The sequence below is a fragment of the Falco biarmicus genome, chromosome 3 (genome assembly GCF_023638135.1).
Source record: "Falco biarmicus isolate bFalBia1 chromosome 3, bFalBia1.pri, whole genome shotgun sequence".
NCBI lineage: Eukaryota > Metazoa > Chordata > Aves > Falconiformes > Falconidae > Falco > Falco biarmicus.
The window spans coordinates 31,363,647-31,383,380 of record NC_079290.1 but is presented as its reverse complement, the minus strand read 5'-3'; the positions used below and the strand labels follow the sequence as shown (position 1 = coordinate 31,383,380).

Genomic DNA, 19,734 nt, shown 5'->3' with positions numbered 1-19,734 from the left:
AACGCTCTGAGGGAACGCAGCTTGCTCAAGCTGGTAAAACTTAGTAGTTCTGAGTCTCATACGAGCCTTGTGCGGAAGAAAGCAGGAGACATTTTAGCTGCTCAAAAGAAAGAAGTCTTTACCACACATATTCCTACTGCCTTTTTCTTGCAAATATTAAAAAACTGGTGCAGATTCTAAGGGAACAGTGAAAAATGTGCTAATACAGGAGTCCTGCCTTTTCCCCCCATCTCTTCCCACCTCTATTTTAAGTTCTAATCCAAAATACAAAGACAAGTAGGCATTTCAGCAGAAGGGTTTCCAGTTCTGAAATAAGGACAAAACAAACTGTTTTCTCCACTGCTTTCTCCTACCCACAGTCTGAGAATCGTAGAATTATTTAGATTGGAGAAGACCTTTGAGATCATCAAGTCGAACTGTTAGTCCAGCATTGCCAGGTCCACCGCTAAACCATGTCCCCAAGTGCCACATCTATCACGTCTTTTAAATACCTCCAAGCATGGTGACTGATTAGCGGTTTTTGCTGAAGCTTTTGACCCAACACAAACATAGATCAGCTGGCAAGCAGGAAACTGATGCAGGGAAAATTTAGTCCGAACAGAAAAAGTAACAAATGAAGGAGAAAAGTGCTGTATAGTGGGAAGTCCTGGCCAGCTTTAGTGTTAGGGAGTACTGCTAACCCCTTCTGTATTTGTAGTACACATATCAAATACAACATCAGCCTAAGCAACCTGCAAAGGTTCATCTACTTACCTCAATGATTTGGGCATCTAACCGAGATCCCAGGTCTGCAAGGTTTTGGGTAAGCCTTGACTCCTGCACAGAACTCAGTGTTTACACAATGAGAGTGCCGAGGCTCCTGTGTCCAAACCAGCTCTGGGACAGGACAAAAACCCCATGAAAGGCAACACTTTCCAGCTGGAGGGAGAAAAGTTCAGGCTGCACTTCTATTGTTGAGCAGACTCCATCCCTCAGAAGGGACCTTGAAAAGTCAAGGGGCATGAGGGAACTCACCATTATGTGACATAACTCACACTCTAGAAAACTAAAGCCTGGGCCAAGGCACTCATAATGAAGAGAGGGAAAAGACCTTTGGCTAATTGACATAAAACACCCAAAATGCTAGCTTGCAGGGGCACAGGCTTTTGTCACAGTAACTGATATTTTGCCTGTTTGGAAAGAAATTTTTAAGAGGAGAATGAAGAGCATATGTTGTCAAGTGGGTATAAATCAAACTAAGCAAACAAAGGAACACAGGGAGAACACGGGCTGATGTCAAGGCTAAGAGAGAAGAGGCTGGAAGCAGAGAAAGCCACAGATTCCTTTAGACAGATATATTTCCTTCAGATCAGCTTAGTTTTCCACGCTGATGAAAAGCCAGGTGAAAGGTAGCAGCGACCAATGTACCTAACCAGGGAAGTTTCTAGCGGAACACCCGCAAGCTGGCTGCAGTGTTCAGTATTACTTACCTGGGTCCTGACGTGCGGTGCTCGTGCAGATACTGCCCCTCAAGAGTGGAAGGCTGCGTCATACGTTACAGCTCCTGTAAGTACCTATGTCTACAAAAGGAGTCTTGCTTTTGTACTAAGTAATAGCACACAAGGCATTGTTAAAACCAGATTTCAGTTCAGCCTATTCTTCAGTTACTCCATAAAGCCAGAAGTGGTTTTCCTCATTGTTCTTTATAGCCTTCCCAGATCTTCTAGCCACAAACACATCATTTATTTAAGCCACACATAAACAACCATGCCTTACATCAACTTTTCATTCAATGGAAAGCACATGAAAGATCTACTTTCCTTCTGTGTGTTACTTGCCTGCAAGGGCTGGAGTCTCTCTTTGCAAATTCCTGGTGGCAACCCCAAGCAGTTGTCAAAGCTTGTTCCATATTTGGCATTTTAAGAAATTCCCATGGGTTTAATCCATTACAGAATCATTCAGTCACCATTTGGCACCTTTTTTGTACCAGATGACAAGTCAAAGTATTCCATGATCTCTGAGGAAGGCAGACCCTTAACCGAATTTGATGTCAATCTTTTGTCAGAATGCAAAATGTATCTACTGCAGTTGCCATACAAAATTGTGTGACACCCAAAGCTTGTTATATGGTTCCCTGTCTAACAATAAGTGGATAGAGTTATAATTCAGATTGATATTCTGCAAGTGAATGATGATACAGGGTCACCATCTCAATCACAAAAAAACCTGAGCCAAGATTGTTAAAAAGCTGAATCAACAAAAACAGTCATATGAAACCAGTTTAAAAAAACCCTTGCTGCAGTATACAGAAATAAATAAAACACCACCCCCCCTTCTGCTTTTTAAAGTCAGGGCTGGTCTCAGTTGAGAACATGCAGTACACTTGTCTCTCTGGCAGTATGCCCTATACCAGAAGTAACAAATTTCTCCAAAATCCCCTCCTCCTAGCTAAGAGCTGGCAAGGAATACAATATTGATTGCTGAATCTGAGGGTGGAGGACAACCCTCCCTTCCCAGTGTGATTCAGCGACCTGCAGTAGCCATTCTAAGTAAGATCAGCAGACCATTCCTTAAGATTTTGAGCTCTTTTTCTGACAGGGTGAGCCCTCCTCTCCAAGCTTGCTAGCGCAAACCAGCTCAAATCAGTGTCATTCAAGGGGGGGGCCTACAACATGTCTCAGCTCAGATGGAGCACACCCTGACTTGATAACCTTCAACATCTCACACCTATAAAGGCACTGGGATGTTTAGTTGGTACTGCACTTGCTGCTTGCTGCCTGAGGCATACCTTTATGCTGATTCTGTAGCACTAATAAATGTCAAATACTGGCAACATTTGCTTAGCATTCATTAAAAGAATACATCGCTTGCCATTGTGCTTACACCTGTAGGTTCTGCTGCTTTTCATGCTGCACTGAAGAAGCCACCATTTGAGACCTGTTGTTAGGCAGACTTGCCTTATTCCTTGGCATGGGTCCATAACAACTACCACTTGGTAGATGAATGCTTGCATCCTTCAAAAACAGGAAAAGGCAACCAGGTACACTGATCAGCACCTTGTATTTCAAGCACTGCACTAGAACACAGCCATGGCTTAAACAGCCTTTGCCTGCCCCTTTCTGCACAGTAAAGTCTTGGATCTAGGATACTAGGAGTGATTGGTGGGACTGTGCAACATAAACTACATAGTGGTTTACAGCTGGCATCACTGTCAGTGAATCCAGAAGCCACATCTGAGACCAGGTGCTAGGACCTGACATGTGCCTTTCAGCACCAGCCACCTTCCCCATCCTCTACAGTTCCACAATTAAGAAAAGAGGCAACGTAACCTTGTAGAGACGTGAAATCCTCAATATACATTAGCACTCAACAGTCAGATTAGGGTAAATTCACCATAGGAACTTTTCCTAGTAGACATTTCTCACCTATGGGTGAAGACATTCACATATCCACATGCCACACTCTGTATGAAAACACTGATTATTATACTCTGACTATGTGAGCAGGATTGACTAGTCTCATTTTGCAGGCTGCTGTAGACTACTGTAGGAGAATCACAGATGGCATAATAAATTAGAGCCAGTATTCATGCTTCCTGTATTTTCTACAACCTATTCTACCAGTGAGAGACATAATTTTCCAGGATACATCAAACTGCAGAATCAGATTTTCAGTCTGCATCATGGGTACAACCAAGAAGCACATGCATACTTCCATCATACCCAGACATCATGAAGGATTATTGAGAGGTGTACATCTGGCTGGCTGGCCGGATGGATACTGGAAAAGCCTTCCACGAAGCATCACCACGCAGCTGCCACTGCCAGAGATCTGGGGCAGCTTGGCATAGCAGGACACAGACAGGGAATCACACAGAAGCTGTAACTGGCATTGTGCGTGTTTATATAGGTTGCTTTGGGCTTCTTAACCTTGAAGCAACATCACTTGGTGTGATAGCCTATCTGCCAGAAATCCCTCCCAGAACAATGATCTGAGCCTGGATCACCTTCACACGTGCAGCAGTATGTGCCTAGAGGCTCATCTTCTCTGGCCTCCCGAGAACTCTATGGTGGTCCAGCACCAGCTTTTTTTTTCACTTATTTAAAAACTGCCAAAATAAAACTACTCTGGAGGCCAAACGATAAAAGGGCTTCTCTGCCAGACCTGTGTTCTGCCAGCATGCAGCTATAGCTGTATTGTGTGAGGCAACACATGACATGACAGCAAGTAGGATTGCCTGAGAGCAGGACTCAACAGGTGAGGTGAGAAGGTCTGCTGAAATACCCCTGCAGGTATCTCCTGCCTTAGGCAGAGAGGATGAGACATGGCATGGTGTGGATCCTGGAGCAAAATTCCTTCTCTTATATGCCCAGGCTTCCTCAATGGCACTGCCAGCTGGTTTGCTCCAAACCAGAGTGGGCTCATGTGTGTTTGGTGGCGATGACCAGGTCCCACCAAAAAATCAGCGATGGGACCAAACTGGCATCTACTTGCAGATGTGAGAAACCACATATGAGATGAGCATCGGTAGAAGGCAGAGAATGCCTGCATGCCTCCTACAGACAGGGGCAGGTTCACAACTTACAGAATCTTACGGGCAGCACAGATCCAAGTATGATCAGTCTCAGATAATAATTAATTACGATAATCGTTATTATACAGATTGACTTAAATCTCTCTCTTGAGTTACAAAGCTGCAGGCAAACCTTGCCATTGCTAATGAAAATAAGCTGTGGGAACTGCAAGATATCAGACAGCCATTGTCTAACAGTGAACAGGCACCACAGCAGCACAGCACCTGGCTAAGTGTGACCATCACACTCCACCATATACGAGGTGAAGAAGAGGCTCTTTAACAGCCAGCCTCAAATGTTAAGGATTAAAGTCTGCCTATCAGCATAACTCTAATTGTTACCAAGAACATAATTTGCATGCCAAAAAGATGTTCGTAAAATGACTTTCTCAATCATTCTCTCACTTTGATCTTCATTATTTCCTGATGGCATTCAGCATTTAGGGTCAAATCAAACTCAAAAACCCTTTGAAATAAATGTGGATGGGAAAGAGATGTCAGTGCACGTGGCTTTCAGTTCCCAAACTGCATCAAAATGCAAGGAAGATGTTTGATGATGGGTTAGGATGGGCTGTGAACCCAGTGACAGTCTAGGGAAAGAGAGCACTAACTGTTACAGAGAACAAACTAATTTTAACTGTTTTCTGAAAGCTGGTTGGGCTTTTAGCCATTGCTATCACATGCACCAAATATCAAAAGGTTGTACATCATGCGGCACAATGCAGGATTACCACAGTGGAGCCCTGTTCTTGCTTCCCTCTTGGTCTTTCAAATTCTGTAATTTTGCAGTATTTCTGAAAATTATCCAACCTTCTGTTCTTCTGGGCCTTTCAAAGTACTTCACTTGAAAGCTGTAAACTGATTTCAAACTTTAGCACCTTCAAAGAAGAAACAAAATATAGTCATAAAATATACACCATGAAAACATTCTCAGTACTCCACTGTTTTGGAGAAGTGTCCTTTGAAGGAGTTAGCTAAACGTAGATAAGCCTGTACTCTGTACACCTGAGAAATGAAGTTTGTTTATTTTCCCAAATAAAAGCAACAGGATAGGAGAATTTCAGACTGTTTTGACACAGTGTCAAGCTGTGGTCTTCAGTTTTTGGACCTTAGTGGCTATTGCTCAAAGTTTCATTAAACTGTAAGTTCAAGAGAACACCTACCTTGTTACAAAGCCACAGTTATACAGATATGTAACTTTTCATTGTCAAAACAAAAATCCAGCCATAGTCTTGTTAACGCCGTATACTTGTATATAACATTGCCTAATATTATAAAATCTGGCTGAAGAGCTGCCAGCTTTACATGCAATAAATCATTATGATCACATGAAAACTACAAAACAAAGTAGACATACACTGGAATGAGCATAAAACCAATCTTACTAATTATGATATCAAAGGAACAGAAGATCGGAAAGCAAAGTTAGTTTTAAAAATCTGTATTATAATTATAGTAAGTATGATTAACTTAGTAATAATTGTAACTTTATATAAACACCAGGAATCGCATTTACCCAGAAACCTCATCAGAAATACATAAAACTGGACTTGACAAAAAGAACAAAAGGTAACTGCACATCAGTTGTTTATTGTACCTGTGAGGAGGAGGATGCAAGTGGTAGGGAAAGACAAGTTTTATTAGGTGGGGGAAGTTGGATTGGTTACATTCTGGAAAATGAAAGAAACATTCTCTTTTATCCTTTCAAGGAAAGGATCAGCCAGAGTCTGATGTTGCCCAGAGAAATGTTTCCATTGCATCAGCTGTGACATGGAGAGCAGTTTCTTTGAATTAGACTTCTCATGGTTTTGTCCAAGCTGGCAACTTCTAGATACAGAAAACTTTTCTGAGGAAGGATCTAAAAAAACATGATGAAGTAGACTAATCAGAGAAAACTAATGCAGAAAATTCCAGTCTGAATCAATAAGCCAGTTGGTGATAACAAATGAGAGAAAAATAAAACAGCATGTACAATCCTTCTACATCAATGAAACCCAAACATATGTATCCATAGTAAGAGGGGAAATGTTGTTTCTTGCTCATTGACTGAGTTTATCAAAATCACCATATGCTAGCATAAAGACAAATCCTTTTACACATGGATGGTAAAGGAAATTTTTTATCTGGTAATTCCCTTTCTTTGGTCTTCCTAATTCTGTGACATTTGGGCTGCTCCCATTCTTTAAGTAAATCTGAATTTAGAAGTACATTGCAGCAAGATTCACGCTAGCTTCTGTTTCCTCCCAGAGAAGTCATTCCAACCAGCTAAGAGTAGTTTGAATAGCTATTTCATTGACTCAGCACACTAGAGCTGTGCACTCCGTGCGTCCAGATTATGCCAAGTTGTTCAATATACAAAATATTGTATACTGTATATCACAGTAAGGAAAATACTATTGCTGTGAAGCACAAAGACAGGAATTCATTCAACAAAGGATCCTAAACCCCAGTACAGTACCATGTCATTGCAGGGTATGTGACATATTGCTGAATTCATGACTCATCTGATGCATGTGATAAATGAAGAAATTTTGGATATTTAAAAAAATGCATCACTGCTGTTACTGGTTTAAAAGCTGCTGTCAAATATTTCCATAACAGTGTTATGTGCTCCTTATGAAAGACCAGTGATATGAGCAACATGATGACTCAGAGCATGCTTGAGTTTTTTAAAGTTTTGGAGAGCCCATAAAGACTCACATATGCAAGAGTTTCCTTCCTTTTGACTGACATATGATGCACATTTGCACTAGACTTGAAACATATTCTTTTACTGGCCAGAAGAAAATTTAGAATAGATACTCTTATCAAGTCCTTACAGATTCTGCATTCCTAACTCCATAAATTAAACCACAATCAGGTAAAACAATAGGCTTACAGGTTTGTAGCTGATCTGAAAGCCAGCAGAATAACAAGAAACCCATCTGCATGACCCATGCACAGCTAATTTCTTCAAGACTCCTGTGGTTTCCTAAAGATGGTCCTAGTGTGAATGGACAACAGGAGCTTGGTCAAGAATATCCAGTCTCATTGGTATGTCTAATAGAGATCATCGTGAAAAGTTCTTATATTGTGAAGTCTGTATTATATTCTTTGGTTCCTCTTTGGTTTATCTTTTGAATCCTACTTTCTAGAAATGGAGGAGACAAATCAGTGAAAGTTCTTGGCTTTTTCTGTGCTCCAGTATCTATCCCCAGTAACCTGGAATCTGCTTCCTTGATGAAGTAATTTGACAGCTTTCTGTTCTTAGGAAAGGCAAAGAGACCAACTAGTGGTAGCTGCATTCTGGGGTGATCAGACTGAAGACCATGACTCACAACAATATGACTAGGGAACAGATGAGCCAGTTTGCCTTCTCCTCTTTAGGAAATCAAACCTTCCCCTCACTCTGCCTTTTCCACCACTCAAGTCTAAGAATGACCTTCAGATTTTTCCTTGATTTACAGCAAAAGGTTGTTCACTGGGACCGGGATATAATTACCCTTGAGGAAGTCCTGGTTACAGGATCCAAGAGACCAATGCTGTAGTCAAATTGATGGAACCAATATGTATTCAAAGCATAAGATAAGCAGTTAAGAGTGTTAAGACAACTGCAAAATGCTAAGTAAAATTATATCCACCAGTGTTCTTCACAGGAACAAAATTTCTCTGCATTTCTGCAGTCGAGGAGCTCTAACTGCTTTGCTGCACATCAGTGAGAAAATCTGGTTAACATTTAACACTAAACATGCCTTTTCCACACAGATCCTGTAATAGCACCTAGGTAGAGTCTGGTAATATATTTTAGAACATCACTTACTCATGCAAAAACAGAAGGTCTAATTTTTCAATCATTAAAGAAAGATACAAAGACAATGAAATCAGTATGTGGAGCAAGAATAAAGGAAAAAAGTAAAATTCTTACGGCTACAGAAGCACGGTGCTTTCACTAGCCAAGTTCTCCCTATTTTGGGTAGAATGAGATAAGAAAGGAACACAACTCTAGCCTATTACCTGGAGACACGCAAACCATCAAGCAAAACAGCCTCATTGAATCTGTATTACTTAATTTCTTGCCCATGTCTGTTAAGAATACACACTCTTGTACCCATTTGTTTGGTTCTTTTTATTGTGGTATCTGTGTGCATCTAGAAGGTATCACTATTGGTACCTCACTATTACAGCTGTAAATAGTGTACATCCATATTTCATGCCTGAAGGAAAGAAACATACCAGGGCAATAGACACTCTTTCCTTTAAGAAACTAGATGAGCTAAAAAAATTAGCATGGATAAGATGTAGACATAACCTATGATAATATTGTTTTTTTAATCCTGCTCCTAACTCAAACCTATATACCTGTATGCAGCAAGGTATTAAATTAATTTTGATATGCCAAAAGAACAAGAGACAGGTCCCTACAGAAAGGATTGATGTGAATATTTGCAACTTGGCATCACAGCTGCTAGGGGATCTTTCAGCATTTCTCAAATAACTATTTTAATCATCCTGCATCAGCTTTAGTTAATAACTGTGAAATGAAGGCTTATATTCAAAGATCTGGCATAGATCTTCATCTGGTATAGCTGTCCTTAGAGAAACAGCTTTTGAACTAGCCCTTGCCAGCTACTCATTACTGTGCTTGAAAATTTAGAAACAAAATACCATATAGTGTCATTTGGTTGTAACACATCACTAGTTGAGCTGGCCATAGCTAATTCAAGGAATTAAGACGCATGATACACAGATTTATTGTTTTTGCAAAGAATGAATCTTTTCTCCTCCTCATCTTGTGAAGGGCTCCTATGGATTAGAAAAATCAGCCAATATCTGCAAGATCCCATAATGAACATCATTACTTCAATCCTATTTTACTGAGCATCAGAGTTTTCTCCAGTGACAGACTATGTATTCAGAATGGATGTACTTCCTCAGCAATGGCCAGAGATAATGAAACTCACTTTGATGGTCTTTCTTTCCCATACAGTCGCACTCAAGCAAGTCATGGGTAACACAGCTGGAATCTTCATGAAGAGTAAAGAGATTTTTAAGCTCCTCAGTGGAAAACCGGATGTTTTCAGATGTCTTGGAAAGGTCTACAACTGCCCCAGAAAGGTCTTGTTTGCTGATCTGTCTTTGATAAATCTTTTCTTCTATTGAGCCTGTATTGGAAGAAAAAAAAAGAAAAAAGATATACTGGGATACTTTTTGACCAGTAATTGTCAAGAAGTCAAATCCTTTTCCTGATAACAGTATTCATAGGAAATGCTAAAGCTATATATAAACACTATTTTCAGTTATGCAAGTAAAAGTAAAGCAAAGGCAAATGAATCATTGTGATGTTATTATTTTGACTGAATTCAGAACAAATTATATATATTTTTAAAGAATTAATTATTTCCACAAACACTCCCTCCCTCTCTTTTATGGACAACATTTCAATAGCTGTCTTACTATAGGGTATGTTTGAGCACCATCTCTGACCTGTGGTTAGCAGTCTGTAGATATAGACAGCATGTTTCTGACCATCTCTCCACACTCTAGCCATTGCCTGAAGAAAGCAAAAAGATGAAGAGTATTAACAGCCTGCCATACAATGGTATTTCAACTACAGCTTTTAGCCTCCACTAACTGCCAGTTCTGCTAGCTCATTCAAAAAGATGTTACTCAAAGCATTCCTCAATAACTGTCTTTATTTTTACAGAAATCTTCTGGTATTAGCTGTAAATAATTTTGAAAATATAATTTACTTTCTGCCATTTACACTACCCTTTCTTTCTGTGTACTATAGTAGGAAAGCAGGGGTTTCAGCTCTTTCCTGCCAGAAATCCTCTCTTCATATGTTTCCCAAGCATAGCAACTGTTTAATATTTCAGAAATACTCATCATTCTCACTCAGCTCCAAAATTTTTTTTGCCACAATACATCTTAAAAATGACTTCTCCATCTCTTTTAAAATTGTAAAATTAGTGTTTACACCCCCTTTAATTCTTAAACAAAATGCAACCGAGTACTGTTACATGATTTTTTTTTCAAACACATAAGGGTTACACCTACATACTGGGTACAAGTACCCACAACATGGTTTGCGGTCTTTGGCAACCTGTAGCAATTCTGACTGATTTAGCAGACTGTGTTTCCAGTAACAAGACAAGTGATACATGAGGTACTAATTCACACTTGGAAGAGGAGCAGGGCCAAGTATCAGAACTTATTTCAGGTATTAAGCACACAGCATTACTCTACCATAAAAAGTTTTTTACTGCATTTATAAAAAGATTCTTTTAATTGTTATTATTAAGGACAATTTTAACTGAGCATTCTTATGCCAGCTAAATAATCCCTTGAGTCCAACAGTGCCATTACAAGAATAGCACAGCACTGGCTTTGTTTTCTTTCTTTTGGCATCACTGCCATGTGATTTGCTCATTCTCTTAATTCTCATCAGAACCTCTCCCTTTTTCTCAGGTATTGCAAATTGACAGCAACATTTGCTATGAAGTTTAATCATGTTTTTCTTCTCCTTTTAGACACACAGCAATTTCCAGTTAAAAAGAGGTCAGGAGACAAAGGGGACAGATGACTCACTCCTCCAAAGAAATCAAAATTTAATCTTTTCATTCTTTACTGCAAGAGGGCTTCTAATGATCCCAATATATAGTATGAGAGAGAAATATTTCTTCTTTTCTTCTCAAAAAGACTTTTCCTTCAGTATTGTACTTGTCCAGATGCAATGTGATAACTGGGTAGCAACAAGATGAGCCCAAAGAGTGCTGGTGAATGGAGTTACATCCAGTCGGTGGCTGGTCACAAGTGCGGTCCCCCAAGGCTCAGTACTGGGTGCAGTCCTGTTTAATATCTTTACTGACAATCTGGACGAGGGGATCGAGGGCACCCTCAGTGAGCTGGCAGGTGACACCAAGCTTAGAGGGAGTGTTGCTCTGCTGTTGGGCAGGAGGCTCTGCAGAGGGATCTGGGCAGGCTGGACCGATGGGCCGAGCCCAGTTGTAGGAGGTTCAACCAGGCTCAGTGCCGGGCCCTGCCCTTGGGTCACAGCAGCCCCAGGCAGCGCTGCAGGCTGGGGCAGAGCGGCTGGGAAGCTGCCTGGGGGAAAAGGGCCTGGGGGAGCTGGCTGACGGCCGGCTGGGCATCAGCCAGCAGTGTGCCCGGGGGGGCAAGGGGGCCCACAGCATCCTGGCCTGTATCAGAAACTGTGTGGCCAGCAGGACCAGGGCGGTGATCGTCCCCCTGCACTCGGCACTGGTGAGGCCCCCCCTCGAATCCTGGGTTCAGGTTTGGGCCCCTCGCTGCAAGAGGGACATTGAGGTGCTGGAGCGTGTCCAGAGAAGGGCAACGGAGCTGGTGAAGGGTCTGGAGCACAGGTCTTGTGAAGAGCGGCTGAGGGAGCTGGGGTTGTTTATTCTGGAGAAAAGGAGGCTCGGGGGGACCTTGTTGCTCTCTACAGCTGCCTGAGAGGAGGCTGTAGGCAGGGGGCGGTCGGTCTCTTCTCCCAGATAACAAGCAACAGGACAAGAGGAAATGCCCTCAAGTTACACCAGGGGAGGTTCAGATCGGATATTAGGAAAAATTTCTTCACTGGAAGGGTGGTCAAACACTGGAACAGGCTGCCCAGGGATGTCATGGAATCACCACCCCTGGAAGTGTTTAAAAGATGTGTAGATGCGGTGCTTAGGGACAAGGTTTAGTGGTGGACTTGGCAGTCCCAGGTTCACAGTTGGACTTGATGATCTTAAAGGTCTTTTTCAACCTAAATGATTCTATGATTCAACTTAAAGCCAGGTATTTCAAAACCAGCCAAGAAATCATTATGCCCATCCCAACCCACATGTACAGAGTTGTTATCAGACCTGAATATCTGTAGCTGGATTCCAGTCGATATCATACAGGATCAAGTGAGATGCTCCAACCAGATTCAGTCCTACTCCACCAGCCTTTGAACTCAGCAAAAAGACAAAAGCTGGACTGAATTTACTATTAAAGGTATCAACAATCTGTTGTCTCTGGGAGACAGGAGTATGTCCATCAAGCCTGGTATAAGAGTATCCATAACGTTTGCACATCTCTTGCAATACGTTTAATGTCTGAGTGTAATTGGATACAAGTACGACTCTGTCAAATGGTAAAACAAAGTTATCTTATCATCTTAGACCCTGGTAAAGTTAAAGTCATAAATAACAAATTACTGAAGACATCTAAGAAGGTAAAATTACAAGTCAAGCAAAAATTACACATGAACCTGAGGTTACTCATACTTCCTAAGAAATAAAACATCTTCTATTATTTGAAGCACATACGAGATCTGGATACATTACACCTACTGTCAAGCATTCAAATGGTAAATAATGAATATTTTCCTTTGCAACAGAATTTGGCTTAATGCACAGGTTGCAGAGATCCAGAACCATCCACAAAGACAGATTTTTTTAAAAAAAAAAACTGTTTATACAAAATGGCTGTTGTTAAGACAGCATTTGCAGAGGGTAGTGCTAATAAATTATATATGACTACTTACTGAAAAAGCTATTGTGAACTTCTGTATACAATCTCAGAAAATTCTAATAAACAAGATCATGAAAACAGTGACTCTTTCCTGCTTTTCATGACTGAAAAGAACTGTGATGAATGATAGTGAAAGATATCACAAACAATATAGTCTGGATTTTTGGTTTGGTTTGGTTTTGTTTTTAAAGCAAAATCAGTCTGATCCCTTACACTAATGACCAATACTTGCTGTTTTTTCTCTGAAATTTTGACTAAATCAGTTTAGAGATCTGCAAATCTAGAATTTCTGTCCTCCCAGATATTGAGGAGGATTCTACTGAGTGGACAAAGAAAGATCATTTTAATTAAGCCATAAATAAAATTATAAGAGCAATTTAGCATTTTCTGACAGATCTTATTTGGAGGTCTTTTATAATCTAAACTAGATGTAACCAATTTCATCACAGGTGATCCATTTTCAAAAATAATTTTGATTAAAAACAAATACAGAAGAACTAGACAAATAATTCCAGGGAAAATCTGATAAATCAGTATTTTAAAATGTTTTAAAGTATTTTTATTGTTGCACTTCACAACTGAACTGCATCCAAGACTTGGTGATATTTTTTGGTCAATCAACACCAAATTCACACCTTCATTTTCACTGAAAAACAGAATATGAACTTCAGAAGAGGACTGGATTTGAGTCTGTGTATTGCAAAAACTGTTTAGTACTAATGACAGCAGAGAAACAAAAGAAAAAGAAACATAAACAGCACTGAATTAAAGCAACCAAACTTTGAAAAGTGTAAAATAATGCCCCGACACCAGCTGTAACTCAGCAGCTCCTATAGCACTGATACAGGGAGAGGTGGTTTTTTCCTGATAGTCCTGTTTCTTTTGATCTACAGGAAATAAGGTCGGTACATTTTGATATTTAGCTGTCATTGGTTTCAACGGATGTTAAGCATACAAACTCCACCAATAGGCTCAACTTTCTGATTTGTAAAAAGAGAACATCTTCAAATTCCTTTAACATCAGTGTCAAGAGATCTGATGTTACTTCCCGCTACTGAATTACAGCATGTCCTATTTAAGCATCAATTTTTTTAAATAGAAGTTAAAAGCTAAATAGTTTTGGAATAGCTGGGCTTTAAGGCATGAGCCCATAAAAATGTTATCATGGGACAAAAGGTCATGTGCGATTTCCATGAATCAGCATTTGAACAGTAACTAACCATGTGCATCCTATTACCCCATGATAAACAGAGGTTTTCCTACATGTCAGTGGCATTTACCACAGGGAAATCAACAGCTGCTGTGCAAGTTTGTCTGTTGAGATTGCATACCCTGAACAGAAAATGCAGCAAGGACTGAGCAGTTAAACGTGATTAAAGAGGAAATAATTTATAATCTAGTAATTAAAAATATTTTAGTGCAATTTAAAATATTTAATACATTAATACATCTCCTCAAGGAGATATAAAGCATTGGAAAGCCTCTGCAAGTAAAGATAATATGTCATAGTACAGGGGCTGTAGCAAACTATCTTACTTCCTGGAACTTGGTATGAAAAATGTAAGTATCTTTATCTGGAAAAAATATGAAGAGCATCTTTGAAAATGATGTCACCTGTAAATGCTAGTTTAGTAATTAAAAAGGAGGAGCCAGGAGTACAATGCATAAATATGCTTTGCACCTCTGCAAAAAGTTGCAATGCCTTTATTTTGAATATTACATCCCCATGCATTTGAAAAGCAAAATAATATCCAGAAGGTCACTCCCATTATCACCCTTTTACCTTTCTTTCACACTTGCCTTTCAGAAGAGCTGAGCTCATGTATTGCTGCTAACAACTTCACCAGCACCTGCAATTTTCCTGAGTCAGTTTCTGAGAAAGTGTCCAAAGTATAATTTTGTGGAAAAGCATCTATTAGACCTTCGTAGAGGCTGGACTCATCATGTTCATCAGACAAAGGATCAGAGCTTTTTTCCTATTGAAAATAAAAAAAATTAAGTTCCCTAAACCCTCTAACATGTTTTGGGTTCTTTTAAACTTTGCTATACTTTTATTACAAAGACAAAAGGAGGTATCAAAAGCTGCCACAAAGTAGTGTATCATGTGAGCATGACAACGTCCCAATACTGGACTGAAAACACAGTTTTAAAATACTGATAGTGTTTATTTTGTTTTATACCCTCAATCTATGATGTTGTTTGCAGCTCAGTAGAAAGCTGAAATACTTAAAATGGAAAAATACATTCTACTTATCTACTTAAACAACCACACAGATGTACACCCACAGCAAAGCCTTATCTAAAACTTGGGACAGGGGACGGAATTCGATATTCTGTTTATTCTTTCTAAATCCCATAATACCTGATTACGGACCTTCACAGTCACTGACTCTTTTTAGCAAGATGCTAAAAGATTCAGTTATGCAACCAGAAATGAAGAAAAGCTAGCAAGTAAAAACAACAAAATAGAAGAAATACAGCTAATGTTTTGCTGTAATTTGAAAATAAATGTTTCACAGAGAAGAAAAAGCCAAAATACTCAAAAGCCAAAACCACAGTGGCAGTAAATGACTTGCACATACAGTCTTTGCCATCCCTATGGGATGTCACATATGACAAATTTCTAATGCTTATACTATGAAGTAAAGGCAATGAACTTTACTTGGCAGTGTTGAAAGTTACACAGAGGTCTGTGCTGTGGACACTACTACAAAGTCACGCAGTAAGACTTCTAAAAAAGTTTTACATTTCCACCCACCTTACTTGGACTTTGACTAGTGGCCATAGAAGTTAGTATTACCAAGTTCTAACTATCATCTTATTTACCTATAGGAATGAGATGTACAGTGTGACAGGATCCCAGGAGAAGTGGAAGTGCAGACATCTAGTACCACTGACACTCTGAGCCTGCAGCTCCCAGTGTCACTGAGCTTGAGAGAGTGAAATCATCATGGGGACAGGGAGATTTCAGAGGAACCAGCAGACAGAGCACACACAGTAATCTCTAGCTAACAGTGTTCTTTGTAAAATTCACATTTATATGTATTTTTACAATATTCAGAAAAAAGATTAACAGGAAAAACACATGAAGAACAAGAAAACACCATAAGGCAATAGGAAACTGGTGAGATACCTTCCCTGAATATATCCAGATTTCCTAACATTTGTTTTTGAAAGCAGATCTCCTAAAGCAAGTTGTATGTTAGAAAAGAGTATGGAAGTGACCTTAAGTAACACGCACATTGACTATAACAGCTCTAGTAACCTTTGCCTGCTTGAAATAACTAATTGCAGGCACCCAGCCCCACACAAACAGATACCTTTATAGCTTTAAAGAGAAGACATGGATGATTGCAAAGTTTTTTCAAAGCTCCTATACATATTAGGTGAGGACTGCTTTCTAGACTGCCTTGTAGACAGGACCTAATAACTTGAGAACTAAGCAGTTTTCGATACAATTCAAGTTGCAGTTCTGTTGGTCGGCAGAAGATTATGCTCTCCTTTTTGGGGGGCAGAAATTTGTTTATAACCTCCTGTGTTCTTCTTAGAATAAAAAGTCCAGTGAGGCGTGTGAGTTCTGCTGCTCTTTTTTCTCCTAAATCCTTTTCCTCCTAAAAGAAAAAAAACACAAAATCATTGAAAATCTTGCATTTCATCACAATAATTTTCTGTATGATTTTAATCAGATATTTTAATAATGTTTTGAAAGTATGATACCACTTTCTGACATGGGACTGTAACGATCAATTCTTCTCCAGTTACTAATACTGCATTAGCTTAGCTCTAGGTCTGGTTTCTAAAGTCTTAAACAAAGGAAAGTCATGTCCCAGAAGACACGCAAGGATTCAATTATATTCTAGAATTTCCTGAGATACAATAAAATCATACAGATTTTGTAGTACTGTGGAGAAACTAAGAATGAATAAAGTATAGTCACACGGTAATGCACATGGGACTTTTGGGAATGCAAGGTGTTGGAAGAACAATTTCTGCCTGCTGATTAATAAGCAGCTAAAATGACACGATGTCAACAGGTATGTATTCCTCCTGCTCCCTTTGGAGAACAAGTGAATTTATTTCAAATAGGAAGATGAAAAGCTTTTGCTACTATTAGTAATCCTGAGCTTCATTTTATTCCATAGAAAGCAAATTTCACTGTCTATGAATTTTCTTCTGTAACTGCAATTTATTTAATAATACACCTTTGTTGCTGAAGGTTCTCTAGATCTGACAATCGGTTCCTCATATATCTTTCTATATGTGGATAAAGAACCAAGTATTCCTGGATTCACAAACTCTATTAATGCAAAAAATTCTTGCAAGTCATTTTGGATTGGAGTACCTAGAAAGAAAAAAAAAGAAAAATTGCATTTGGTAACTTTTTCTTGAAACTGATAGAAGAACAATTGTTGAATGCAGGGTTTAATGTTGAGACTGCATCTTGAAAACAGACGTTTTGTTCAATGAGAATTACTCAGAGTTCTGAATTAATCTAAAACTTTATCATGATACTACTGTCCTCCTAATTAAACAGATTGCATATCTAATTGTTTTGACAAGGGAATTTAAAAAGCCATTGTTCTAAATGGATTTTATTACATAACTGCAAAGGTAAACAATGAGTTTGGGTAGAGTCCTGATTCCCTTACAGAAGTTGCCAGGCTCTTTGCCTGTCCCTGAAGATAGACAAATCTTGAATTTATCTAAAAGATTTGGAAATAATCTTGTTTTTACAAGACCCAAGATCTAATATTTCATCAACGCATTTAATACTCATTGCCAAAATGTATTCTGTGCTCCTGCCATACTTAGAATATCTTTTTCCTTTACCCCAACCTAGCACTATTAACATAGCAAAATATTAAAACTAACTACAGATACTAACCAGTGAGGATAATTCTCCTCTCACAAGACAAACTAGTGAGGGCTGCAGTTGTCTTAATAGAGCTATTTTTCAGACGATGTCCTTCATCACAGATTAGGAGGTTAAATTCTATAGCCTGAATTTGATCCAAAGATCGCAGTAGCATCTCATAACTGATTATCATAACTGAATAAAGTGGAGAACTGATGAATTCTTCTACTTTGTGGTCCTGCAGGCATAAAGGAAAATATGTATTACAATTATTTCTTTGGAGATCACTCATGACATTCCTTAAACATCCAGTGTCTATAGAAATTTTTTCTAGCATGACACAAGACATTTATTATCTCCTTCATGAGTTTGGATTATCAATTTTTCCTAATTTGCAAAGAAAATATGGGATCTGATATAGCAATTCAGAGTTTTACCACCTCATTAAAAGAAAATGTATTATTCTTTCAGCCCTTCAAATCCTCTGAGACACATTACTGTGAAGGTGGAAAAGCACAGGTTCCCTGTAACAGCTTCCGAGTCCTGGAATTCAGGCAAGCTTCAAATGAATAATAAAAGCCAAGATAATGAAGAGACATAAGCAGCTGCTCTTATATTCATTTTGGGATCTCAAGCTGCAAGGGGCAGTAATGTGGTCCAGTAGGAAGTTACCACATTCTACCAAAATTCCTCTTGTTTTGATTTGAATACAATATTATACGAATATTGTGGAACCTACTGAATAGGTTTTAGGTTTTAGATTTTAGAATAGTAAGCTTCAGCTCGCTCAGAGCTCCATTGGGAGGGATTCTGTGGGAAGCTTCCATGGAGAATAAAGGAGATAAAGAGTACTGGGAGTTTTTCAAGAATGCTTTCCTGGAAGCACAAAAATAGTTGTCATGGTTTAACCCCAACCAGCAACTAAGTACCACACAGACATTTGCTCACTCAATCCCCCCGGTAGGATGGGAAAGAGACTCAGAAAAAGGTAAAATCTGTGGGTTGAGATAAGAATAGTTTAATAATTGAAATAAAGTAATAATAATAATAACAACAACAGTAACAACCATAATTGCAATGGACAGGGAGAGACAGGAACGAAAGTCGAAGTGAAAAAACCCAAGCTATGCACAATACAATTGCTCACCACCCACTGACCGATGCCCAGCCAGTCCCCAGGCAGCGATCAGTCCCTCCCAGCCAACTCCCCCCAGTTTATATACTGAGCTTGATGATCTGTGGTATGGAATATCCCTGCGGCTAGTTCGGGTCAGCTGCCCTGGCTCTGCTCCCTCCCAGCTTCTCATGCACCTCCCCACCGGCAAAGCACGGGAAACTTGAAAAGTGCTTGATTGAGAGTAAGCACTACTTAGCAACAACTAAAACATCAGTGTGTTATCAACGTTATTCTCATACAAAATCCAAAACACAGCTACTAAGAAGAAAATTCACTGTATCCCAGACAAAACCAGGACAACAGTTCATTCTCTTTAAAAGTAAGGGAAGTAGGTGGAGCAAGAGATCCCCTTGGCTTAACTATGAGTTTCTGAGCCTGCACAAAAACAAAAGAGACACATACCAGAGATGGAAAGGCAGACAAATACCCATTGAGAGCCACAAGGGCATTGCCAGGGTGTGCAGAGATGCAGCTAGAAAAGCAAAAGCTCAGCTCAAATGGAAATTGGTCAGACATGTCAAAGACTACAAGGAAGGGTTCTTCAGGCACATAAACAACAAGCAGAAACAGAAGGGAAACGCTGGCCCGCGGCTCAGCGTGGCGGTGCGTTAGTCACCAGCAGCGCTGCAAAGGCAGAGGTTCCCAGCGCGT

The 19,734-nt window shown here is 39.5% G+C and overlaps 1 protein-coding gene across 1 annotated transcript in view; it reads right to left on the bottom strand.

Moving 5' to 3' along the window:
• Positions 1–6,122: 6,122 nt before the first annotated feature.
• Positions 6,123–19,734, bottom strand: part of RAD54B (RAD54 homolog B) — a 70,197-nt gene continuing 56,585 nt past the window's right edge. The window contains exons 8-15 of the mRNA XM_056333825.1: positions 17,937–18,144; positions 17,254–17,393; positions 16,372–16,662; positions 14,852–15,027; positions 12,400–12,661; positions 10,016–10,082; positions 9,493–9,693; positions 6,123–6,410 (exon numbers count right to left, since the gene is read on the bottom strand). Coding sequence (XP_056189800.1) covers positions 6,193–6,410; positions 9,493–9,693; positions 10,016–10,082; positions 12,400–12,661; positions 14,852–15,027; positions 16,372–16,662; positions 17,254–17,393; positions 17,937–18,144 — 1,563 coding nt within the window. The 3' untranslated portion in view covers positions 6,123–6,192. The remainder of the gene's footprint in view (positions 6,411–9,492; positions 9,694–10,015; positions 10,083–12,399; positions 12,662–14,851; positions 15,028–16,371; positions 16,663–17,253; positions 17,394–17,936; positions 18,145–19,734) is intronic.